The sequence below is a fragment of the Macaca mulatta genome, chromosome 14 (genome assembly GCF_049350105.2).
Source record: "Macaca mulatta isolate MMU2019108-1 chromosome 14, T2T-MMU8v2.0, whole genome shotgun sequence".
Taxonomy (NCBI): Eukaryota; Metazoa; Chordata; class Mammalia; order Primates; family Cercopithecidae; genus Macaca; species Macaca mulatta.
Genome location: NC_133419.1, coordinates 90,906,550 through 90,931,235, shown reverse-complemented (window position 1 = coordinate 90,931,235; position 24,686 = coordinate 90,906,550). Strand labels below are relative to the sequence as shown.

Here is a 24,686-nt window from a genome sequence, read left to right as displayed (position 1 = left end):
AGGTTCCTGAAACGCAACAGATCGTTTCCGGAAGCCAGTAGCCGCCTCAGTCGTCAGACCGGTGCTAGCGACACGGGAGTGGCTAAGGTGTCCTCTTGCCGTTCCCGGTGCTTGGGCCTTGCCTGTGACGGTGGGAAAAGAAAATGGCCTTGCTGTGCTACAACCGAGGCTGCGGTCAGCGCTTCGATCCCGAGACCAATTCCGACGGTAAGAGGAACGCGCCGCCAGCCCTCCCGCCCCTCTCTACCTCGTCAGTGGGGGAGGCCCTTTGGGCCCGAGGGTGCCCGCGGATCTCCTGCAGCCGTCCTCGCGCGGCCCCAGTTCCATGCCCCTACTGGGCCTCCCTTGACCGCCCGCACAGCCCGCCGGCCGCCCCTCTGGTGCGCCGCGTTCCCTTGGCGAGCGCCCGGGCCGGGCGCCTGACCTCTGCCACTGCGGAGAGAGACGCATCTCTGGATCCACGTGTTTCCCCCGTCGTCCCCTCACTCCTTTTAAGTCGCCTGGAATTTAGAACGAACACCTTTCTCCTCGGGGAAGCAAAAGTTAACGAGGTGCTGGTGAGCTTGCTTTGTAGCTCCCCAAGTAGTGTTGGCTGTGATTGCCTGCGCGAGAGGGAGAGGTGGCCAGGATGAGCAGCGGGTTGCCCTAGCATGTAAGCTCTTCCTTGTAGAAGTTTGTGTTCAGTCGATCCGCTGTTACAAACCTCTTACAAGTGTTCTTGATAAGGGACAATACTCTGTATCTTTACGCTGTTTTGATAGGTTCATCCTGGTGGTACGTTAGTTATCTTTTTCTTACTAGCGGCATTTGTTGGTTGTTCTTGTGGCCTCCACGTTTTACTACCATGCTGACTCCACTATAAAATGAGCGAATGTCATCTGCAGCACCTAGATGTCGAGCTAAGGATCCAAAGCGAAAATGACTATTAGATGAAGGACGGGAAGTGATCAGTGAATTGAAGTTTTGATTGATAAGGAAGATGATTCCTTGCGTATTGTGAGAAGTGACAACACGTTTTCAGATTGAATTAGCATTTAGTTTATGTTTTCTGCATGCCAGACATTATCGCTTTATCATCTTATTTAATCTTCATAACAACCCTGGGACGCATGCCGTGTTACTTAGACCCTTTTGATAGAGAAGCTCAGTTCAATGAGGTAGTATTAATAAGATCCTTCGTTATTGTGGAGGAGATGAAAACTGATGCCTTTTGAACTCTTCACCTCTGAGATGTTTGAAATACTTATTTTTGGAACACAGGTAAATTAATGGCGCTATTTAAAATAAGACCATTGATACAGGGTTTTAAGGAAAAGGAAAATCCAACCTATGCAATACTCAAGTTACCGCCACTGACATTTTTATGATGCAAATATGATGCTACTCAAGAGGAAAATTGTGAGATTTCAGTGGATGACAAAATCGAGAAGTGATTTTAAAGCCCTTTGGTGTTGGCAGCCTATGTAAAAAATTAATTGCACTTATGTCTGCAGATATTCTGCTTTTATATAGAATACAGGAGAAAGCCTGACGCTTTGCTTATGGGAGAGTAAAGTTCAGGGGAGATAGTCATTTGTTGGAAGTCTGTATCCATCTGTGAATTGTTGCAGTGCCTAGGAAACAAAGCGACCAGGAAAACTGTCTCAAAAATTGGGTGGTCAGCAGTATCAGTTACAGCAGAGAAATTTAAATAAGATCGCTAAAAGTATATTTACTTTTGCGAAATGACGGTTTTTAAAGAGACTTAGAATAAATTTGTCAAGTAAATTGAGTGAATGGAAGGAGAAGAAAATAGAGATACGGAGTAGGAGACAAAAACTACAAGGTTGGTTAGGAGGTTTTTTAGGAAGAGGTTTGGCTTTGTACAGTTGACGGAAGTAAGTTAAAAGAGGTAAATACACAAGCAAGTTACATTTTGCGTAAGCCAGATGCTAGATCTGTTATCTTTAAATATTTCTTAATCTACAATAAATCCTTTTTTTTCTTGGTGCTATGGCATAATTACCATGCTTGTTGACTTAGTCTCATGATTTATTTTTCCTCCTGGGGACAGAAATTAGACTCCCTTTTAAGCTGATAGAACGTTTAAATTTTTGACGCAAGTTAAAGAGTGTTTAAGGAAGACACAGTTGGTAACTTACATAGGTTAAACACTTATTCTTTAATAAACACAGCTTCACAAACAGTATTTTATTTAATCGACGTATACAAGGAAAACTGAGGGAACTATTAGCGAGCAGCTCAGTGAGAAATTTAGCCAGGGTCAGACCCAATGTTAGAAGCCCTGGACACTTAACCACTACTACTGTGTTGTAGCTTCTCACCCATAAAACATTAATTTTACCAAAACTCTTAAAACTGATAAAGAAAGGATGGACATTAAAGAAATTATGAATGCCCATTTGCTTGTTACTTCTTGTTTTTGAAAGCAGTGGCTTTCAAATTGTGTTCATACTAGTTGTATGGTTCAGATCTGACTCATTCCTGCTGCCATGCTGCCAAAATTGACTATTATTGTGACATTTTATGCCTCTGACTCTGTTATACGTTGTGCGTTTTATGTTTAAGTTTAGTGTTTGAAAATACTGAATCTGTTCTCTGCTTCCATTCCCCTCTCAAATTCATGTCCTTTTGCGTATCCTTTTCTACTTCCAGCCTCCTTTTTCGGCCCTTAATTCCACAGCTACCCTTAATTAATAACATCTTTCTGATCCACGGGTTTACTTACTGTATCAGGAAGAGACCTCTAACACTTTCTACATTAGCTGGTATCTATGCAGCACATGGTTACTAAGGAAGCAATACTGGCTAATAACGGAGCGGGGAGATTTCTGTGAGCACCATTAATGAATTATTTTGAGGCAGCACCAGGAATCAAGTGGTAGAGCAAGGGTGCCCAATGTTTTGGCTTCCCTGGGCAACATTGGAAAAAGAAGAATTATCTGGGCCACATTGGAAGAAGAGTAATTGGACCACACATGAATATACACTAACACTAATGATAGCTGATGAGCTTAAAAGAAAACAAAAACAGAAAAAAAATTCATAATGTTTTAAGAAAGTTTACGAATTTGTGTTGGGCTACATTCAGAGTTGTCTGGGGTGGCATGTTGGACAAGGTTGTTGTAGAGCATTGAAAGCTAAATAGAATTGAAAGGTTGAAAGATAGTCTTATAAGCAGATTGCGGAGGGATGAAGCTGACTGTTAACCTGATTTTTAAAAATACGGTACTCCATCTTGCAAATTGCTGAGACCAACTCAGTCGTGGATACCCTAACCTGGTGGCACTAGAGGAATTAAAGACACACACACAGAAATACAGAGTGTGGAGTGGGAAATCAGGGGTCTCTTAGCCTTCAGAGCTGAGAGCCTCGAACAGAGATTTACCCACGTATCTATTGACAGCAAGCCAATCATAACATTTACTGAAAGTATTCCTTACCGGAAATAAAGGGATGGGCTCTGGGTAGGTGTCTGCAGCATGAACGTGTCCTTAAGGCACAGATCGCTCATGCTATTGTTTGTGGTTTAAGAACGCCTTAAGCGGTTTTCTGCCCTGGGTGGGCCAGGGGTTCTTTGCCCCCATTCAGGTAAACCCACGACCTTCTAGCCTGGGCATCAAGGCTGTCACAAGCATGTCACAATGCAGCAGAGATTTTGTTTATGGCCAGTTTTGGGGCCAGTTAATAGCCAGATTTGGGGGCCTGTTCCCAACACAAATTGTAATAAACCCCTTTACATAAGAGAAGTAAAGATTGATGGTGTAGTGGGGAGGGAAGTACAGAATAACATCCAGTGAGAATCTTGAAAATAGGCTGTAGAACTTCAGAGTGAGTTTGTTTTTAAGATGGAGTCTTGCTCTGTTGCCTAGGCTGGAGTGCAGTGGCCTGATCTTGACTCCCTGCAAACTCTGCTTCCCAAGTTCAAGCAATTCTCCTGCCTCAGCCTTCCGACTACAGGCATGCACTACCACGCCCGACTAATTTTTGTATTTTTTAGTAGACAAGGGGTTTCACCATGTTGGCTAGGCTGGTCTCAAACTCCTAACCTTAGGTGATCTGCCCACCTCAGCCTCCCAAAGTGCTGGAATTATAGGCGTGAGCCACCGGGCCGGCCTAGACGACTTTTTTTTTTTTTTAATTAAAAAGTAAACTTTAATGTCGAAAATTCACACTTGGGGAAGGCAGAAATATCACACACACGGCTGTCACTTCCCACTTGGAAGGTTGCACAGCGGCCGGGCAGAGACGCTCCTCCTCACTTCCCAGACGGTGTGGGGAGAGGGAGGGGGGGCGGGCAGAGGCGCTCTAGTCGTCTTTTTAGTGAAGTTTGTAGCTAGGAATTGACTGCTGTCTAGGAAAGTTAAATTAGCAATTAGATACTGCAAAAAATCTTTACAGTATTTAAAATCTTGAGCCTGTTATTACAAAATGCCTTTTAGGAAATCTCTTGTGAAACCTTTATGGATTAATGCACGTAAGAATACTTCAAGTTTGATAGTATATTTGTAAAAGCAGATTTGAAAAATGCTGGTCAAAATTTGGGGGTTTGAAGTTTTGGTACTAAACAAATTTTACTACCAAGATTAAGGGAATATAAAATATAATTGTTACACATAAAGAATTCTGCATTTTTATCTTTAGTCATCATACTCTTGAATTAGAATTATTACTTATTTTAATATAGTACACTTTGTGCTGCGCATCAAACTCAGTCATTTGTACCTTTTTAAAGTACCTGCGTTTGGTAAAAGGATTAAAGGTTAACACCTTAAGGAGATGATCATATATATATTTTTCTTCATTGTAAAAAGAGTGGTACTTTTTTTTCTTCTGTTTTCTGCAGATGCTTGCACATACCACCCAGGTGTTCCAGTCTTTCACGATGCATTGAAGGTAGGAAGTATATTTTCATTTTCTTCATAACTGTAGTGAATTGAGAGATGTAATACTAAATCTTTATTTTCTCGTCTTTTTTTTCTCAGCTGGTGAGTTCTTAATGACCTTTGGAGGGGGGTGCTTTAAGTGGCCTTTTCCACTAAAGGCAAAGAAAAGACAGTAGATGGTGATCTTAAGGTCTTTTCCAGTTATAAAATTGTATTTTAATTCTCTCTCTTGTGTGTGTGTTTTTTTTTTTTTTGAGATGGAGTCTCACTGTGTCACCCAGGTTGGAGTGCAGTGGCGCGATCTCAGCTTGCTGCAACCTCTGCCTCCTGGGTTCAAGCGATTCCACCTCAGCCTCCTGAGGAGCTGGGATTACAGGCACCCGCCACCATGAGCAGCTAATTGTTGTATTTTTAGTAGAGACCAGGGTTTCATCATGTTGGCCAGGCTGGTCTCAAACTCCTGACCTCAGATGATCCACCTGCCTCAGCCTCCCGAAGTGCTGGGATTACCGTGCCTGGTCTTTATTTTCATTTTCTGCACCCCTTTCTTCACTTTTCTAATTTTGGGGGGAAATAGAGTGGTCATATTGAATCTCAGTCTGTCACTACTGGCTAATAACAGCTCTGAATTTTAGAAAAGATTGTTATAAACACTTAGTGCCAGTCTCGGGACAGAAGTGCCAGTCTCCGGACAGACATGTAAGTTTAGTGTGTTTTTACTTAAAAGAAACGTTACCTGTTTTCCAGCTATACTTCTTTGATGTTATGGAGAATTAGTACAGTGTTGTTTGACTAGATTTTTGCTGATCGTCTTTTTAAAATTCATGATAATATGATACATTTAAGGAGTTTCCTTTGTATATCTCAAAAGATAATGCTGTGATAGGGCTGCCATGGGTTTAGGTTCTGCAACTTTGGTTCTCAGGAACATAAGCAGTCTTAAACATGTTTAAGTATTGTTGGTGCCCTTTAAATGTCTAATTATACCTTCCAGAGAGTAGTTAGACTGTTTTGGCACTTCACTGTTATACCACCAAATCTAACAAAAGATGTATTAGTCTGGTTAGTCCTGAGTGAGGAAAACAGAAGACATTCAGTAGGACAAGTTGAGACCTTATTCCTCCATACATTTTTTTAGTTTTTACAAATCTTTGTGGTGGTGGAAAGTGTGGTGCTGTGGAAATGTTTATTTTTCCTTTTGGGGAATTTTATCTTTCCTAGACTGCCATTTATTCTGCTATTTTTGTTTTACTGTATCTTTTTCTTTTTTTCCTTATGCTGTTTTCCTCTTAGCTGTTAAAGGTAACCTTTGGCTGTTTTCTCTCATTCAGTTCATTCATTCGTTTTCTCAAATGTCACCTCTACGCCGGTGGCTCTTACAACACATTTCTATTTATGTGTCTCATTGGCAACGTCAGACCAGTTTCTAGTGTGTACCGTGTATTCCAAAAGTAGTCTGCCTCTCAACTTTACTGCTTCTAATAATGATACTACTGACTTTCTGATCATTTGGTCCATTGCCTGTTTTTTCTCTTACCGCGTTGTTAATCAGTCCAAGTCTTAATGATTTCACTTGGAAATATTTTTGCTTCTCTCTCTTCTGCAGTTGTAGTGTTTATTATGGTCTCTATTTTATAACCATTTCTTAAAATCCTAGACTTTCCAAGGTTATTGGATCTCACAGTCCAGAAGATTTCAGACACAATGTATATACATCAATAAAGGGATACTAGTTGATTGACGAAGTAAGAAGTTAAACATTGCATTGACAAAAGAAAAACTGTTTTAGTATTGGAAGGGGCATGTTCGGAGAAAAGGACAATCTTGCTGAAAAAAGACAACTAGCAACCTTATATTCACATAACTTAAATTTATCTTTCCTTTTCTCATTGTACTGAAGACTAGCATAGAATCCAGATTGGCATTTGGGAACAGCTGGCCTATATCATATTTTACATGTATGTATCACAGTATCTGACATAATTCAGTACATGATTAAGACAGTAAAACTTTTATAGAATAACTTTTCTGTTGACTATATTATTGATGCTATTTAAACCCTATATTTAAGGTTGTAGTGATTGATCTACATCTCAGAGCAAAAGATAATTAAATTTCAAAATAAAGGAAAAGTTGAATTATAGGATATTTGAAATTACCTTTAAAGAAAAGGAACCTACAGGTGCATATTATGAGAAAAATCACTACCTAATTTTTATGCAGTCTTTTGAAAATCAGCGAGGTCCAGCTGGATGGGTGCAAAGTTGCCTCTTAATCTGAATTTAGTCCCAAATCTTCATCTGAAGTTCCACGTTTTGAGATTTTGCATTTTTGTTTCCTTATTCTCTATAAACATTGGGATTAAGAGATAATTATTAAAACCATTTTTTGGTAAACTACCTGATTGTTCAAAAGTTACAAATAGTAATAGTTTCTGTGTCTTTATGCTTCTCACTGAAAAGATCACCTTCGAAGACTTAACAGTGCTTTGGCTACTGTGTTAATTAATCTTTGTTGTTCTGAAGATAGAATGCTTATTGTGAAACTGTAATAGATTTTGTTTAAAAACTAAATTATAGTTATTATCGTTAACTTAGTAGATTTTAAAAGTAAAATACCTATACTTATTTTGAATATTCTTTATGTGATAGTTTTAGGAATTATAATGTGTTTTTCTTCTAATAAGCAGACCCGATTGTTGAAAAGAAAAGCCGTTTTTGTTTTATAAAGGTGCTTCCCTTGATGATAGGGCACAACACAAATCACTTTAACATTGGTTAATTGGTTTTTTAAAAATCAAAGATTAATATTCATTTTACTTGATTAGGTGAATTATATGCAACACTGAAATTTTACACTCTATGTATACGCAAGTTACTGCAGGATTCAAGTAGATAAGTGTAAGTAGAGTGTTTTAGTGGGTCGTGGTTCCCATGCAAATAGAGTTTTTAATTTCTTTCTCTTGTTTTCCATAGGGTTGGTCTTGCTGTAAGAGAAGAACAACTGATTTTTCTGATTTCTTAAGCATTGTAGTAAGTACTAATTTTTTTTTCTAGATTATCTTCCTAAAAACACATGTTACAGAAAGCTTCAGATTTGAGGAGTCTGATTTCTGATACAGATTGATTGGTGTCTTCATCAACTTGCAGATAACACCTTTTAAAAAGCAGCTCATCTCCCTTCCACAGCTTGTAAAATAAAGAATCTGTTTTGGAAGTTAACGTTTTAAGATATTAGTTACCTGCTTATCATTTTAGATTTGTTCTTTCTGTTATGTTGAAAGAACATCAAGAAGGATAAAGTGGTAAGCAACAATTTAAAGCCTTTTCAGTTAGGAATGATAAAGTTTTATCTAAGATACTGTTGAAATATTTTATATATCACTTTTATATAAAACCATTTTATATACCACTAAGAAAACTAAAGCTACTAACAAACTGATAATGCTATTGATTGTATTATTTCAGAGGTGTTAAAGAGTATATATAATTCAGTAGAATGTAGTAGAAAAGTAACTAACATTTGTTGAAGGTTATCACCTGCCAAATGTGCCAGGCATTATATTATTTAACCCTTTCAGAAAATATCTTACCCAAGATTACCTCCATTTTACAAATGAGGAAATGGAGGTTTAAAAAGATTGTCATGCTTAAGGTCATGTAACTAATAAGTATGTTGAGAACTAGGTCTCAAATTGAGACCTTTTTGAGTAACAGATTTTTATGTGAAACTATTTTTTACAGTTCTTTGTGAGATTCTCCAGAATTCCTCTGTAAACAAGAAGTTTATGCTATATTTTTAATCGAATAAGTAGATGTTTATGAAGTGTAATTCAAAAACTTTTTTAAAAAGCATTCAGAGATTGAGCAAATATAGCACATTTGGAATTCTATTTTTAATTTCTTAAAATCAATGTAATGAAACTGGAGAAAACATGAAGTAGAATCCATAAAGAATCGAAAAGATAGTGTTTCTATCATGAAATGTAAAATATATAGCTCTTAATGAATATCTTTCATTAACAGGGCTGTACAAAAGGTAGACATAATAGTGAGAAGCCACCTGAGCCAGTCAAACCTGAAGTCAAGACTACTGAGAAGAAGGAACTATCTGAATTAAAACCTAAATTTCAGGAACACATCATTCAAGCCCCTAAGCCAGTAGAAGCAATAAAAAGACCAAGGTATACTTTATATAGTTACATATTTTTGTCACACTTCAATAGTAGCACTTGTGCATGGTACTTTCCATTATGATTTAGCATGATACCATTTGTAGCTACTATGTAGGCCACCAAGCTTTGAACCATTTGGTTTCTCCCTTAAATCTGCCTTAAATTTTTATATCTCTTCAACTTGAGAGCATGTACACAATACAACCACATAACAGATTTGCATATTGTATTGTCATAATTACAGGGACATGTATCATCAGGGTGGGGAAGTCACACATTTTTCTTGTGCATCTTTTTCACTGTGGCATGGTAAAATTCTTTGACGCAGTTTTCCGTGTCATGGAATCTGTTTGAAGTAGAAAATAATGCAGAGGCCTAATCATCCATCTTTACTTTCAGATCCCTGAAAACTACTGTTAATCTCATTACTACTGGTCAATTTTTAATGCATTTGATTTAGGTGACATATTTGTGAAAGTCTTAAAAAAACTTTTGCTCATTGTGCAATAGAATTGTACAGATTCTTCATACTTGCCTTCTGATAACCAGACTCTGTATTCCCACGCATGTATATTGAGTACCTTTGTTGAACCAGGTCTTCTTCATGCTACACTTGAGTGCTAAATTGTTTTAGAAGAAAACTTCAGAACTTAAAAAAAAATGAATTTTTTTTTGGCTGCAAGTAGGCATCTATTGCAATTTTTATTCATGCTATGAACTCAGGATTTTCCCTTTATTCTCCATTGATCCTACTTAAATAAATTTATAGAGTATTGAATAATATAGAACCAAGACAAGAACCCTAAGAAACTTTAGGTGCTTATTTGTTCATTACACTCTGAGTACAGATTATTGCTAAGGAAACTACTCAGGATGATTTTATTCTCTCTCCATCTTCATAGTTAGAAGAAACCATTGAATGCCTTGTTGGCCAATTTAGCAGTTAGAAAAATAATTGGGAAAAGACGAAACTTCCGTCATGGCTCATTGTTAATCTCTTTAGTAATATAATAGAGTCTATACTGTAATAGTATGAGTTAATTTTTTCTTTAAATGTTGAGCCATTATTTTACTAAAGGGCAGTAAGAGGCAGGCACTGTGGCTCAAGCTCATAATCCAGCACTTTGAGAAGCCCAGGAGGGAGGTTCCTTTGAGCCCAGGAGTTTGAGACCAATCTGAACCAGATCCTATCTCTCCAAGAAAAAAAAAAATTAGCGGGGTTTAGTGGTGTGCTCATGTAGTTGCAGCTACTCAGGCTGAGGCAGGAGGATCTTGAGATTGACTCTTTAAAAAAGGAAAAGAAAAAAGGCAATGAGGTGAGAAAAATTAAATATTTTATCCTAAATTCATTTAGTGGTATTACACAAATTATGAGGATGTAGGTTTTTACATACTTTTTTTTTTTTTTTTTAGAGGAACAGTCCCTCTCTTACCCAGGCTGTAATGCAGTGGCATTATAGCTCACTGCAGCCTTGAACTCCTGGGCTCAAGCCATCCTCCTGCCTACCCCTCCCTGGAACTATAGGTGTATGCTACTATTACTATATTCACACTGTTAGGAAGAAACACTCAAGACTAAGTGACTTATAAAGAAAAAGAGGTTTAATGGCCTCACAGTTCCATATGGCTGAGGAGGCCTCACAATCATGGCAGAAGGCAGACGGAGTAATAAAGCAATGTTTTACATGGTGGCAGGCAAGAAAAAACCATCAGATCTTCTGAGACGTATTCGCTATCATGAGAACAGCGTGTGAAAAATGCATCCCCATGATTCAGTTACCTCCCACCAGCTCCCTCACACACCTTGTGGGGATTATGGGAGCTAGAATTTGAGATGAGATTTGGGTGGGGGCACAGGGAAACCGTATCAGTGACTGACTAATATTTTCTATTTTTTGCTAGACAGGGTTCTTTGTTGCCCAGGCTTCAAGCAGTCCTCTTGTCTCAACCTCCCAAAAGTGTTGGGATTACGGGCATAAGTGACCATGCCTTGCCTATGTACTTTTAAAATGCCTCTTTCGTCAGATTTTTCATTGTGGATATAGAACAAATAGCCTGCAATTTTTGTTTTTGTTGCTGTGTTTATTAATATTATTACTACTTATTTATTGAATGTACTTAAATAAATTGTGTATACAACACTTAGCCATTATGAAATATTAGATGTTTTCTTAACCCTACTGAAATTGCCTTGCAATACGATTATATCTGAATTTACAGATCCATATGCCAGTGTCCACATAAATTATCCCCACTGGTAGAAGTGAGTATGGATTCACTTAGAACTTACTTATATTTCATGTTCATTATGTGCTCAGCATTTGCTTGGGCATGGGATGTAAACGTACATTATGGTCCCTTCCTCAGCATTACTCATCTTGAAAAAGTTGAATTCCTAGTCTTTATTCCCTTCTCGTTAGTGCAACTGATTAATAATTAAATATGCTGACAATAGCATGATTATTTGAGGCTTGCTATTCTAATATAAGGAGCTTTTCTGTTAAGACAGAATGTAGATACATTGTAACAATTATTTATAAAACACCTTCTTTTAACTTTTTAATGGGAATCATTTGATTCCCAAAGCATTTGGTTTCTCAAAAAACTTTTAAGGTTTTTAATTTGGAGTACAAAGAAATATTTTGGTATATAAATAATGGTAATAAGGTTTCAAAATTCTCCAGCCCAGATGAACCAATGACAAATTTGGAATTAAAAATATCTGCCTCCCTAAAACAAGCACTTGATAAACTTAAACTGTCATCAGGGAATGAAGAAGATAAAAAAGGTAAGATTTTATTTTGTTTTATTGTAATTATTTTATGGTGCAGTTAAGCAGTTATCCAAAAGAGAGAACAGTAGTTTACTGCATATAAATAGGGAAAAGTAGCAAATTGTAGTTAAGAAACTTTTTTTCTTCTAAATGTCAGATATGAAAAACTACAAATACGCCTAATATTTTAATTCCATGTCTTTATTCAAAATGAGAACCTATATTAAATTTTTTTTCTTTTATGGTTCATTTTTTTTTTTTTTTTTTTTTTTTTTTTTTTTGAGACAGTCTCACTCTGCCGCCCAGGCTGGAGTGCAGTGACCGGATCTCAGCTCACTGCAAGCTCCGCCTCCCGGGTTTACGCCATTCTCCTGCCTCATCCTCCCGAGTAGCTGGGACCACAGGCGCCCGCCACCTCGCCCGGCTACTTTTTTGTATTTTTTAGTAGAGACGGGGTTTCACCGTGTTAGCCAGGATGGTCTCCATCTCCTGACCTCGTGATCCGCCCGTCTCGGCCTCTCAGGCCTCTCAGGTTCATTATTTTTTTAAGAATCAGCTAAATTTCTTTGATATTTTAAAATGTTTTCTTGTACATTATACAAAATGTATTCACTATTCTCTGACTTTATACCTGGTACCATGGGAGGAAAACACCCTTTCATGATTTATTTTACAAAGTTAAAATATTGGATATAACATTTTGTTATGGAAAAAGTTGTTTCCTGCATTGTCGAAGACACCAGGTCCTCAAAAGAAAGTAAGAAGAAGAAATGTGTCATGTATCATTTTGGGGATATAAGCAAAACCTAGTCAGTCATTTTTTAAAAAGTGTTGTTTTCTGGGAAAACCTACTTTTTAAGAATGATGCCACAGTGAAGTTCTATTTTAACTTTTAAACTTGATTTTTTTTTCTTTGTTTCAGAAGAAGACAATGATGAAATTAAGATTGGGACCTCATGTAAGAATGGAGGGTGTTCAAAGGTATGTATTACAAGATTCGTGATGTGTTATGAAGTAAAATTTTAATTTTGAGAAAAGTGCAGTTCACTGACTCAATTCAAACATTTGGATGCATGTTATATATTGGACATTATGCTGGGGACTAGGGCTACAATCATGGATAAGAGACTGAGTAGCATCATGTCCAGTAGAATAATGAAAATAAGTAATTCCAATTTACTTAACATTTACTGAGCACTTATTATGTGCCAGACATTTTATGGGCTGGAGACATAGTATCAAATAAAGCAAACATTTCTGTTCTTATGGAGCTGATATTCTAGAATGGGGAGAAGAGCAACAAATAGTTAGGTAGATATTACAAAATCAGGATGATAAGAAAACATACTAACGAGTGCTTAGCCCTTCTTGAGATAGTAACACTAAATCAGAAATCTTCATATTGTACTGGATGGATTATGTCAACCTGGGTGAAGTGTTTTGGATGCAGTAGCATGAGCAGAGGCTTTAGAACTTGGCTATTCAAGGAATAACAAGGTCTGTAGAGCTTGGGCAAGGATAGCAGGTGAGAGAGAGAGACAAAATTATGGTGGTTCTTTTGAGCCAGGATGAGGTATTTGGGCTTTATTCTAAGTATTATGAGAAGCTATTACTTGCTTTACGGAAGGGTTTTAAAAAGATTCTGTGACTGGTGAATGGTAAATATGTAGTGAGGGAGCAGGAGTGGAACTGGAAGAAGAGAAACCAGCTAGGATGCTATTATGGAAGACCAGATAATGTGATTGGAGAGTAGTTTGTTGAGAAGTGATTAAATGTGGGATGCAGTCGAACATACCAGTAAGGCCTTTTCCTACCTCTTGCTACTTGATATAAAACTTGCATATCCTCCAGTATTTCTTCTCCCTTTCCTTTTTTCTCCATTGCTTTTATGACTTTATATTATTTTGCATACTTATTTTGCTTCTGATCTATATCATCTAACCCCCCTGCTGAGTAAAAGTTGTGAGGATAGGGATTTTTGTTGTTCTTGTATCTTCAATGCTTAGAACAGTGCATGTAGAATGAAAGATAGAATATAAAGTACAGGTGGTTCCCAACTTACCATGGTGTAATTTAAGGTTTTTTTGACTTAACAATGGTATTATCAGGCTATAACCACGTTGTAAGCAAAGGAGCATCTGCCTGTATTAGCAGGATTTGCTAATGGATTTGATGTGAAGGGAATTCAAGCATCTGGGTGATTGGTGACACCATTGACCAACAAGGTGAAAATGGGGTGGGGGCAGGTTTGTACTTTTTCCTCATGTTAAATTTTAGATCATTTAAGGAATGGAGATATAATTGTATTTACATGTGTATGAGGTAGAAGTAGTAGATAAAAGAGAATTAATTACTGGAGTGGGGAAGGCAATGCAAATGGTAGGGTAATAGAGGAAGATCAAGGAGAAGGTATCAGATGCGTTTTGAAAAGTGAATGACAGGAAAAACAGAGAAAGGGTATTTCAAGCATAAGTAATAGCAGAAGTACAGAGAAAATGATGTAATGGTACAAATTTGCTGCTGTGGAGTTGAGATTAATAGAGATAAGTAGACCTGGCCAGATCCTAAAAGGGTTTAGTGGTGCAGGGAAGTTAGATCGTACGTTAGATTGTGGAGGCCATTGAAATTGAAGAAATTTTTAGTCTTTTTCATTGAAACATAGCATTGAAGTTTGTTAAAGGATATACCAATATAAATTTATAGCTGAAGGGATTTTCACAAAGTTAAACACACCAGCAGTGTAGAGCACTCCATATGTGTTTTCTCATTCATTATCTCCCTCAAATGTTTTTCTGTCAATCAACATAGGTTTTTTTCTGTTTCAGAGTTTAATGTAAAAATAACCATAGAATATGTACTCGTGTTTGTCTTCTTCTGTGTAATAATGCTTGTTTTATTTATCTTTGTTGCATGTAGTTACGGTTTTGTCTTTGTATTTCTTTAAAGTATGTCATTATTTGAATGTGCCACAAATAATTTCTACTTTATTTGTCCTTTAATTAAAAAAAATTTTTTAATAATGCTATTATGAACATTCTTTTTGAGATGGAGTTTCGCTCTTGTCACCCACCCTGGAGTGCAATGGTAGGATCTCGGCTCACTGCAACCTCCACCTCCCAGGTTCAAGCAATTCTTCTGCTTCAGCCTCCTGAGTAGCTAGCTGGGTTTACAGGCGCCCCCCACCATGCCTGACTAATTTTTGTATTTTTACTAGAGACAAGGTTTCACCATGTTGGCCAGGCTGGTCTCAAACTCCTGAACCTCAGGTGATCCACCCACCTTGACCTCCCAAAGTGCTGGGATTACAGGCGTGAAGCCACCGCACCCACCATATTATGAACATTCTTGTGCATGACTTTTATGACACATATACACATTTCCATTTCTAGTATTTTGGATTTTTAAAAAAATTTTGGCGTATGTGCATTATACTTATCAATTAGTTCAGCATCCCTAATCTGAAATGCTCCATGAGTATTTTCTTTAATTGTCATGTTGGCTCTCAAAAAGTTAACAGATTTTGGATTAGGTATGCCCATCTGTATATCTCTAGCATTAACAGATACTTCCACATAGTTTTCCAAAGTGGTTGTATTTCTACCAGCAGTATGTGAGGCTGATTCAAGTTGTCCTACAGTTTGTTAACATTTTGTTGTACCATTTTTTTTTGTATTTTAACCATTCTAGTGTGTGTAGTGTTTTCATCATGGTTTTGATTTGTACTTCCTTCATCATGACTGCTTTTATGTATGTTTATTAGCCATTTGTATATCCTCTTGTGAAGTGTGCAGAATCTTTTACTTGTCTCTCTAATGTCTCTTTCCTACCAATTTGTAGGAATTCTTTATGTATTTTATCTGTGACTCTTGTCAGAAATTCTGTGCTTTTTCACTGTCTTAATGATGACTTTGATAAACACAGGCTTTTTAATTTTAACAAAATCCAATTTGTCCATCATTTTCTTTATGACTAGTGCTTTCTATGTTCTATTTAAGAAACCATTGCTTACTTCAGGGCTGTGAGTGTTTTCTCATATGGAGGCACATTTAAATATGTAAATGACCTAGAACTGATTAATGTATAAGGTGTGACATGGATGTAAAGAACTTTAAACAAGAGGGTGATAGTAATTTGATAATTAGATAGTAGAAAATAGAAATCAAAGACTGAGAAATAGTAGAAACTTGTTAGTATAGTCTGCTTAAAGTCTGCAAGCTTATGAGGAAGATCAACAAATTGATATATTCAAGTCAAATTGATGAGATTTCATTATAGACTACCTATGGGTGGAGGGAGAGGAGATGCTGAAAAGGAACTAATGGATTTTGCTTTGACAAACTGAGTCTGTATGGTGCCATCAAATAATATGGGGAAAAGAATAGAATGTGGGGGCAGTAACATTAAGTTTAGTAGATGCTAACATACCAAGTTTTGTGTTCTTGTGAAATAAGGAGATATACACATCTAGTACTGTACTTTGGATTTATAAAAGATAAACACAGAATTTTCTGTTTGTAGGTAGTGCTATAAATACAAAAATAGAAAATATACTACTGGTTACATCCATGTTTTATTAACATAATTTTTTGTGAATTCATCTGTAGAGCCTCCATCTACAGCAGCAATGGGGCCCGGATCTTCCAGACAAACCCTGGATATATATATAGGTCTGCAGCTCATTTTACCCTTTATAGGGATAAGAAATCACCATCACTCTAGAACTTCCAGAATTGCTTATTAGATTTCTCATATTATTTGATAATACCTACATGGAGTTTACTATACACATAAGTCATGCCATAACTGTATTTCTATTGAGAGTATTAATCCCTTGGTTTCAACATTGTTTTCTAAATTAGTACTAAGTAAGTACTTGAATATGATTGGATGGGATCTCATACTTAAAAGGCTGAAAGTATCTTAATATGACTTTCTCACAGGGACCTAAAACTTAACCAAGTCCAAAAGGGAATCATTTTTCATTTTTTAACAGAATGGCGTGGGATGGATTTATGAATTTTCTAGGTAATTGTCATTTAAGTATTTTGCAAAGTTCATAGAGGTCAACAGTACTGCAATATGTATGATATGTAACTGTGAGATGCACAGCTAATTTTTTTCCTCTTTGTTTCATTTTTAGACATATCGGGGTCTAGAGAGTCTAGAAGAAGTCTGTGTATATCATTCTGGAGTACCTATTTTCCATGAAGGGTAACTTATGCATGACTTACTAAAATACTTTATGGTAGAGTTTAAAAAGTTAAACCTTTCTGTCTTTAAACATTGTTTGCCATGCAGTGTTATTAGGCATTTTACTTACATTGTCATTAACATCTTCACAATAGCCTACACAAACACGGGTTTGTATGTTGTATGTTTATACATGAGAAAACAGAAACAAGGTTACAGTTCTTAAGTGGTCATTATGATATAAACCACCTGTTTCTCTTTATATCCTGTATTTAAAAGTGAAGCTGTCTATTTGGGGTAAATGTTTTGTTTGAAGGACCGTCCTACACACTGCAGGGCATTTAGAAATTTGGGCCCTGGGGCACTAAGACACCATTATCCCAAGAAGACCCATACTTTTCCACGTCCTGCAGTTGAGAGCCTCTCTTCTATATTATGCTCTAGTTTACAGAAATGCAGCACTATGTAAACATCTTCCACTCTGTTTCCACGTTCTTCAGGACTTGAAACCTGAAGTTTTGCCATGATATTTGACTTCCTGTTTTTGATTTATCTCAAGTAAACAATAAGTAGGTTTCACCCACTTTGGGATTTGTTGTATAATCATTCATTTTTAATTTGTTTATATTGGTTTATTGAAATAGATTATAAATCTTTGGTTATACAAGTTTTTGGTAGCTTCACAAGAAAAAATGGAGTGTCAGCCGTCAGTGAAAAGTGGATTTGGAATAGGTGATGATTTTAAGTGACTTTATTCAGGAAGACTAAGTGTTTCAGGTATCATTTCTGTAAGTGTCTACTCAGGAACGCCAAGATTACTATAATAAATGGCAACCTGGTTTTAAAATACAGTCTTCCTGATATACTCTCCATTCATTTTTAGCTGTTTAGTAACTTAGACACTTGTAAAATACTGGAGTTGTATACTTAACTGACTTCTTAAAAATCAGATTTATCCCTAAAATACTTCTGGATTTAATTGGTTGTGAGATTTTATTTCTGAAGTTTTTCTGTGATAATTTAAAGGATGAAATACTGGAGCTGTTGTAGAAGAAAAACTTCTGATTTTAATACATTCTTAGCCCAAGAGGGCTGTACAAAAGGGAGACACATGTGGACTAAAAAAGATGCTGTAAGTAACATAACTCTTCCAAAAATAGCACACTGGGTTTATATTCATCTGAGTCATTTTTTAAAGATTTTAAATTATTCTGTCTTTAGATTTTTTTTTAAAAGTATTCTTTTTTCACCATAGAGCTTTGATATGACTACAAAATAAAATGAATATGAGTGAGGCTGCCAGTGCACTGCCTTTTGAGCAAAATAGCCATCGTCTGTTTTGATGCAAGCTTGTGGGGTTTTGTGAAATATTTAAGCCTGACAAAATTGAAGCATTTTTGTCTTTTTTAATTAATAAAATCAGCTTCATGGCCTCTTCCTGCTTTTTGTTTTTTAAAAATTACTTTTCTATGAATTTGGTGATGTTAAAACATTTAGACCTGATTATTCTTTTGGCCACTTAAAACTTCGATCATTTACAGATGCACAAATTCTCCATCTAGTGGCCAGAGAGGAGGATTACAGTCTTGCTTCAGTGGAATTCTGAATGCCTCTGCTTGCTAATGGGATATTTATCAAAAATGGGGGAAAAAAGCATCATTTCCTACTTCCCTGGAGACCTTTTTAAAAAGACTTCTGGGCTATGCAAATAATTTCCCAAAACCCCATTAAGTTGTAAGAGGATGAGCAACTTATTGCTCAGTAAGTTTTTGTCTTTTAGCTATTAATGTATTTTATAATGTATTAAATTTTCAAATTAATTTAGAGATTTCTATATTTGAGTATTCTGTAGTTGCTGCCCCTCCCTGCCCTTTTGTTTTCTTGAGTCAGAGTCTCACTCTGTTCCTCAGGCTGGAGTGCAGTGCAGGCTCACTGCAATCTCTGCCTCCCAGGTTCAAGCAGTTCTCCTGCCTCAGCCTCCCCAGTAGCTGGGACTACAGGCACGCACCACCATGCCAGGCTAATTTTTGTATTTTTTATAGAGACGGATTTTCACCATCTTGCCTAGGCTGATCTTGGACTCCTGACCTCGTGATCCACCCACCTTGGCCTCCTAAAGTGCTGAGATTATAGGCATGAGCCACTGCACCCGGCCCTAGTTGCTGCTTTTTAATAACACATGGTTGGATATTATGAAAATACCCTGAAGTTATAAAAGTTCATCTACCACAAAACTATCAGAAATGTTTTTAAGTAAAAAGTGAGGGAATCTGTATTAGTCCAAAAGTTTGAAAATTTAAGTTTGAGAAAGTAAAATACTGTTTTCTCTTAAGTTTGGAAGTATAATCCTAGATAAAATGATGTAATTTTTCTTGTTTTTTAATGTATGCAAGTTTTAAGTAAGTTAGTAGCTAAGGGTAAAAATGTGAGTGATATATATAATTGAAATTTAGTTAATGTAATTTTATCAAAACGAAAATAGTACCGTTTACAAGAGTAGTGTCTCAGAGTTTCCTGAATTATGTAACTAAATTGTTCTTGTTTATATAACAAATCACCATTTGCCTCTATAAAAAAAAAATACTGGTAGGGCGGTATACTACTGTTATGTAAGGATTATTTTCATAATCAGAAAAATCCAAAAATCATTTGTTCTTTATTAAAATGGGAAGAAAGTAATAACTGGTCAGATTTTTTTTTCCTAGGTTCTGATTTGTAGAAAATAAATAAGGTTTCTAGTGCATGAGGTTAAGGTGTTAACTGATTTATCCCAGTAAACAAATGTCTTTCATTTCAGTCTTCAAAGAATGTTTTGATGACAGTACTTAGTAGGTTACAGAATGTTAAAATTGGATTAAATGAAGTAGGAGTTCTTAAGTTGTCTTTTTAAATGTGCATCAATATTAATGGTCCTAAAAGAGAAAAACAAAGGGAAGGAGTAAGTGTGTTCTCAAATCATAAAATTTATGAAGAATCTTTGTATCATGATATATTTTGTTGTTTAAGCCTCTTGGGAAATTTAGAATTTTTTTGTCCTTAAAGATAAGTGCTTAGTTGTGCATGGTAGTTTTTTTCTCAGTTAGATGGGTCAAATTCCTCTTTTTAAGAAATTATGTGGCACTTTTTTAACTTACAAAGTTTCTCTTATATTACAGGGTAAAAAAGTTGTTCCATGTAGACATGACTGGCATCAGACCGGAGGTGAAGTTACCATTTCAGTATATGCTAAAAATTCACTTCCAGAACTTAGTCGAGTAGAAGCAAATAGCACATTGGTAAGTACATCTAAAAATTTTGAGTAAAAATTCTTTTCTATACATCCTTCTTTATGTTACTATATTTTGAAGTATTGTTTATATCTCAGCTGATTTGTGGGTAAGATTTTATAATGACTCCCATTAAAAAAATTAAATCTATGAAACTATTTTAAATGAAGATTTCTGCATAATGGAGTTACTGCTGAACCATTCTGGAGATACTGTAGTAGATTTATCAAGTAATATAGTACTTAGTTATCAGTGTGAAACTTGAAGCCAATTACTCTTTTTTGTCAGCGGCTTTTCTCATCTGAAACAATACAGTATTGGCAGTTTCTTAAAATAGTTTAATTCATTTTTGTCAGTCTTATTTTTATAATCAGTGTTTGATACCATAAATCTTCAGTTTGAATTTGATCAATTAACTGTGTATATCTTTTTCAGTTAAATGTGCACATTGTATTTGAAGGAGAGAAGGAATTTGATCAAAATGTGAAATTATGGGGTGTAAGTATTACAAATTTATAATAATTTTTTTCTGATAACTTAAGAGATCATTTGTAGAATAAAAGACAGTGCTGTAGTAAACATTGATGCAAAGTATAGATCCATAACTTAAAAGTGTATCCTACCAAAAAGTTTAAGTCTAGATATAAAAGAAGCCTTTAGAAGCTTGGATTTGAGATTATTGGCATAAGCAAGTCTGATGTTTTCCTCTGAGACGAATAAAACCACCGAAGTTTCCTGTAATTCTCTTTGATATGTTACAGGTGATTGATGTAAAGCGAAGTTATGTAACTATGACTGCAACAAAGATTGAAATCAATATGAGAAAAGCGGAACCAATGCAGTGGGCAAGCCTTGAACTGCCTGCAGCTAAAAAGCAGGAAAAACAAAAAGATGACACAACAGATTGAATGGGAGATGGGAGGAAGGCTATTACATATTTCAGAATTCTTAATACTGTGTGAAGTGGTGGCTTGCTGCTGTAATCTTTTGTTTTGTTGTTGTGTTATTGAATGTGGCATTTCAGGGTTAACATTAAGTTCTTAAAAGCCAAAGTCAGTTTGTCTTTTTGTGCCTCTCATCTTTCTTTTGTGTTATGTAAGATTGATTGATTATTCATTTCTCCTTACTGGTAGGAACCATAGTTGTGTCCTTTACTTGAAGAGGCTGGAAAATAGCCCATAACCATAATTGCAGTATTTCTTTGTATTTCTTTGTTAAGCAGAGAAATATTAAGGAACTTTTTTTTTATGTCTTCGTATTATTCCATAATTAGTAAAGCAAGATGAAATATCAAATTTTAGTCAGTTTTTTCATGGATTTGTGTTCTTACAGTACTTGAAAATATTTAAGGAAGAGATGAAGCTCTGCAGTTTTTTTCTATGTGGGATGATTACTTTTTTAAGGAGGATTAATTCTGAGTATAGTAAATAAAGGGGAATATATGAATTGTTTAACAAATTAGAATTTGTTTACAACTACTTGAATTTTTAAATTATGTCAAAACTTACATTACTTGCCAAGCAGTATGATTTAAGAGTATAGGAAACATAAATAAGAATACAGAGATACCAATTTGGTTACAATTTACCATTTTATAAGACTAAGCAATAATCTTAAAAACCTCTTTCCTGAATATTTAAATGTGTTTGTATGGTGTTATGACTGATTGTTACTGATTTAGAGACTAAGCCCTCTTAAAACCTTTAGTTAAATATAAAAAGAAATTATATATACCTTGCCTCCCTGATGGAAAACTATATAAAATTGTAGACTTAAAAGGTTTGTGGAAATACATTAGGATATCAGAAAACTAAATATATAGAGTTGCTTTATGACTATTACATGTTAAATAAAATAGCTTAATTCTTTTGGAGTTTTTTTTTAAGTCATGAAGAGCTTCACAATTCTAGTGATACAGTGTTGATTATATATTGTACTTTATTTATATTAAATATAGGTAACAGAATTAGATCGTTTGGATATGTTTGAGGCAGTGCAGAGCTCAAGAAGAAAAATTAGGAAATATTCTGAAGGCCGGAACTCTGGAAGAACTTAGAAAGTTTGGGGATAAATTAAACTTACGTAGATTTAAAATTAAAGGGAGTTTATTTCCCAAACCCCTTGAATCTTTTCTTTTCCTTGGTATTTATGGAATTCTTAAAGAAAAATTTGTAGAAGTACTATATTCGTTAATAAAGCATATATATCATTCTACTACCATTAGCAAATAACTTAGATGTAGTTAATATAATTGTTAAAAGGTTTAGCTCTGTTACAAATAAAAACAAAAAGATCTGGCAACCAGACTTTCATGACATTACACTACCATGACAAGAAATATGGGCAGTAAAAGTTGGACCCACATGGAGTACATAAGCATCTAATACCTTGAGATGTATTTAAAATTTTTCAAGTTATCTTCCATGATTGAGGAACCATTTAGAGACATGAAGTCTTTATGGGTTAGGGGAAAGGTTGATACTTAGTTTGATTAAAGGTAATGATTAATATGCCTTTTTGTTAATACTTCTTTCTGAGGCTGTTTTACCCCAAACAGTATCTTAATCTTTACATGTAATTGAAATATTATTTAAAGCAGTGAGTTATTGTAACCTCAGATTAGTTGCATTGATCAAAACATTGATTTTTATATACACACACACACACACGGCTTTTATATTTAGTCTGGTTACATTAGTGACCATGGTATTTCATTTCTTTCTTCTTAAGGAGCCTTTGAATTTCTTGTCCAGATAAAAATCTGAATGATATTTATCTTAGACTTAAAGGGACACAGTTGTATCATTAGGTAGCATATGTTTTACTCTCAGTTTGTCAAAAAAGTTAATAAAAAAAGCTTATTGATTTGTTTCTCTAGAAATTTGCTTTTTTTTTAGCATTAAAAATAATTTACTGTAGCAAAGCAGTCAAAGTTAGGTGTATTATATGTATGCTTGGTGACTAAACATGGGAAACCTAAAATGCTATTTTTCTTTCATAGCACATTTACTGGTATAAAGGAAGTAAAGTCCTAATAAACTGAGCCTTTTTTTAACCTCTTACTTCGACCTAGTTTTAGGTTTACAGAAAAGTGGTAAAAATATAATACAAGAGTTCTTTATATCTTATATTAATCTTCTCTTAATGTTATAATCATACGTTATCATAGAACATTTATAAAAGTTAAGAAATTAACCTTTGTATAATACTATTAAATAAAATAGAACATTTTATTTTTACCATCTGTTTTTAGTGGAACTCTTCAAGGTCTTAAGACTTGTCCTTTTTGGTAATAATTTATGCCAGTAATTTATAAACAATTATGATTAGGAATCAACAAATGTTTATAGGTTGAAGATGTAACTTCTTGGTGTAACTATACTGGCAAAGGACTGTAATGATTTTACTTTATTCTAATTTATATATTTTTACAAGGATTTAATTAAGAATTTTCTTCAGAAAATTATTCAACCATCAAAGTGAAGAGAAACTTCAAAGAGTTCTTGCAAATATTTTAAAGGGACTTTGAGTTATTTCCCCTCTCCAAACTCCCTATTTTTTTTTTAATCAGTTATTCCTCAGCCTGATAATTTATGTCATGTATATACTCACAGTAAGTAAATTCTTAAAAGCTCATTTATGAGGGCTGGTGTCCCTTTTAGCATATATGGGTATGTACTCTGTAAATTATTTTTTTTAAGTCAGGTACTTTTAAATTATCTATTTGAACATTAACAGGTTTTTTTGTCGTTCATCTTTTATTGAAAATTATTTTGATCTGGCATTTATGTTTGGTATTTACTTTGTTTTCGCCAGTATCCATGGCCTTAGTTTTGAAATGCAAGCTATTAAGTCCAGCTTGTTTTTAGGTTTTGTTAATAGGTTTTTCTGTTTCATTTATTTTGATTGTTTGATAGATAGGGTTTTGTTGTTGTTGTTCATTATCCCTGACTGCTTCCCTACTGCCCAGGTATCTTACAACTTAAATTAATCTGGTGGTGTTGGATGGCTTGCCTTCTTTAGTTATGTATATGCCTATGGCTTTATACATATGGCACTGTCTCAAAAATACCAGGCTTGCGTAGGTTTTCTTCTGCATATTGTTTGATTTTAACTTTTTAGGAGAATTCTTCATTGTGAAGACTATCTTTAAGAACAGTTTTTCTGAAGACCATGTTTTCACTAAAAACTCAAAGGACTTTTCTTAGTTTTTCCATTTAGTGGGCCACCTTTAATGTCCGTTGAAAAGAAATATAACTTCCAGCCTTAAACATTTTTATGTTGCTTAAAGATTATGTGTCAATTCAATTTGTCATTCCTTCTTAATTTGGCAGAGATGTTGTTTAACTGTTTAAATTCTTTTTTAAAGACTTTGCTGATAAAAGTAAGATTAGTGA

General features: G+C 35.3%; 1 protein-coding gene across 1 annotated transcript; it reads left to right on the top strand.

The window, feature by feature from the left end:
- The first annotated feature begins 81 nt into the window (after nucleotides 1-81).
- CHORDC1 (cysteine and histidine rich domain containing 1) lies at nucleotides 82-23,120 on the top strand. Its single transcript, NM_001257756.1, is given in 11 exon segments — nucleotides 82-207; nucleotides 4,847-4,896; nucleotides 7,862-7,918; nucleotides 8,912-9,069; nucleotides 11,745-11,848; nucleotides 12,756-12,814; nucleotides 16,974-17,044; nucleotides 18,050-18,155; nucleotides 20,179-20,298; nucleotides 20,725-20,787; nucleotides 21,051-23,120. Coding segments are annotated over 11 exon segments (999 nt in total). The 5' UTR covers nucleotides 82-143; the 3' UTR covers nucleotides 21,198-23,120.
- Nucleotides 23,121-24,686: the final 1,566 nt, after the last annotated feature.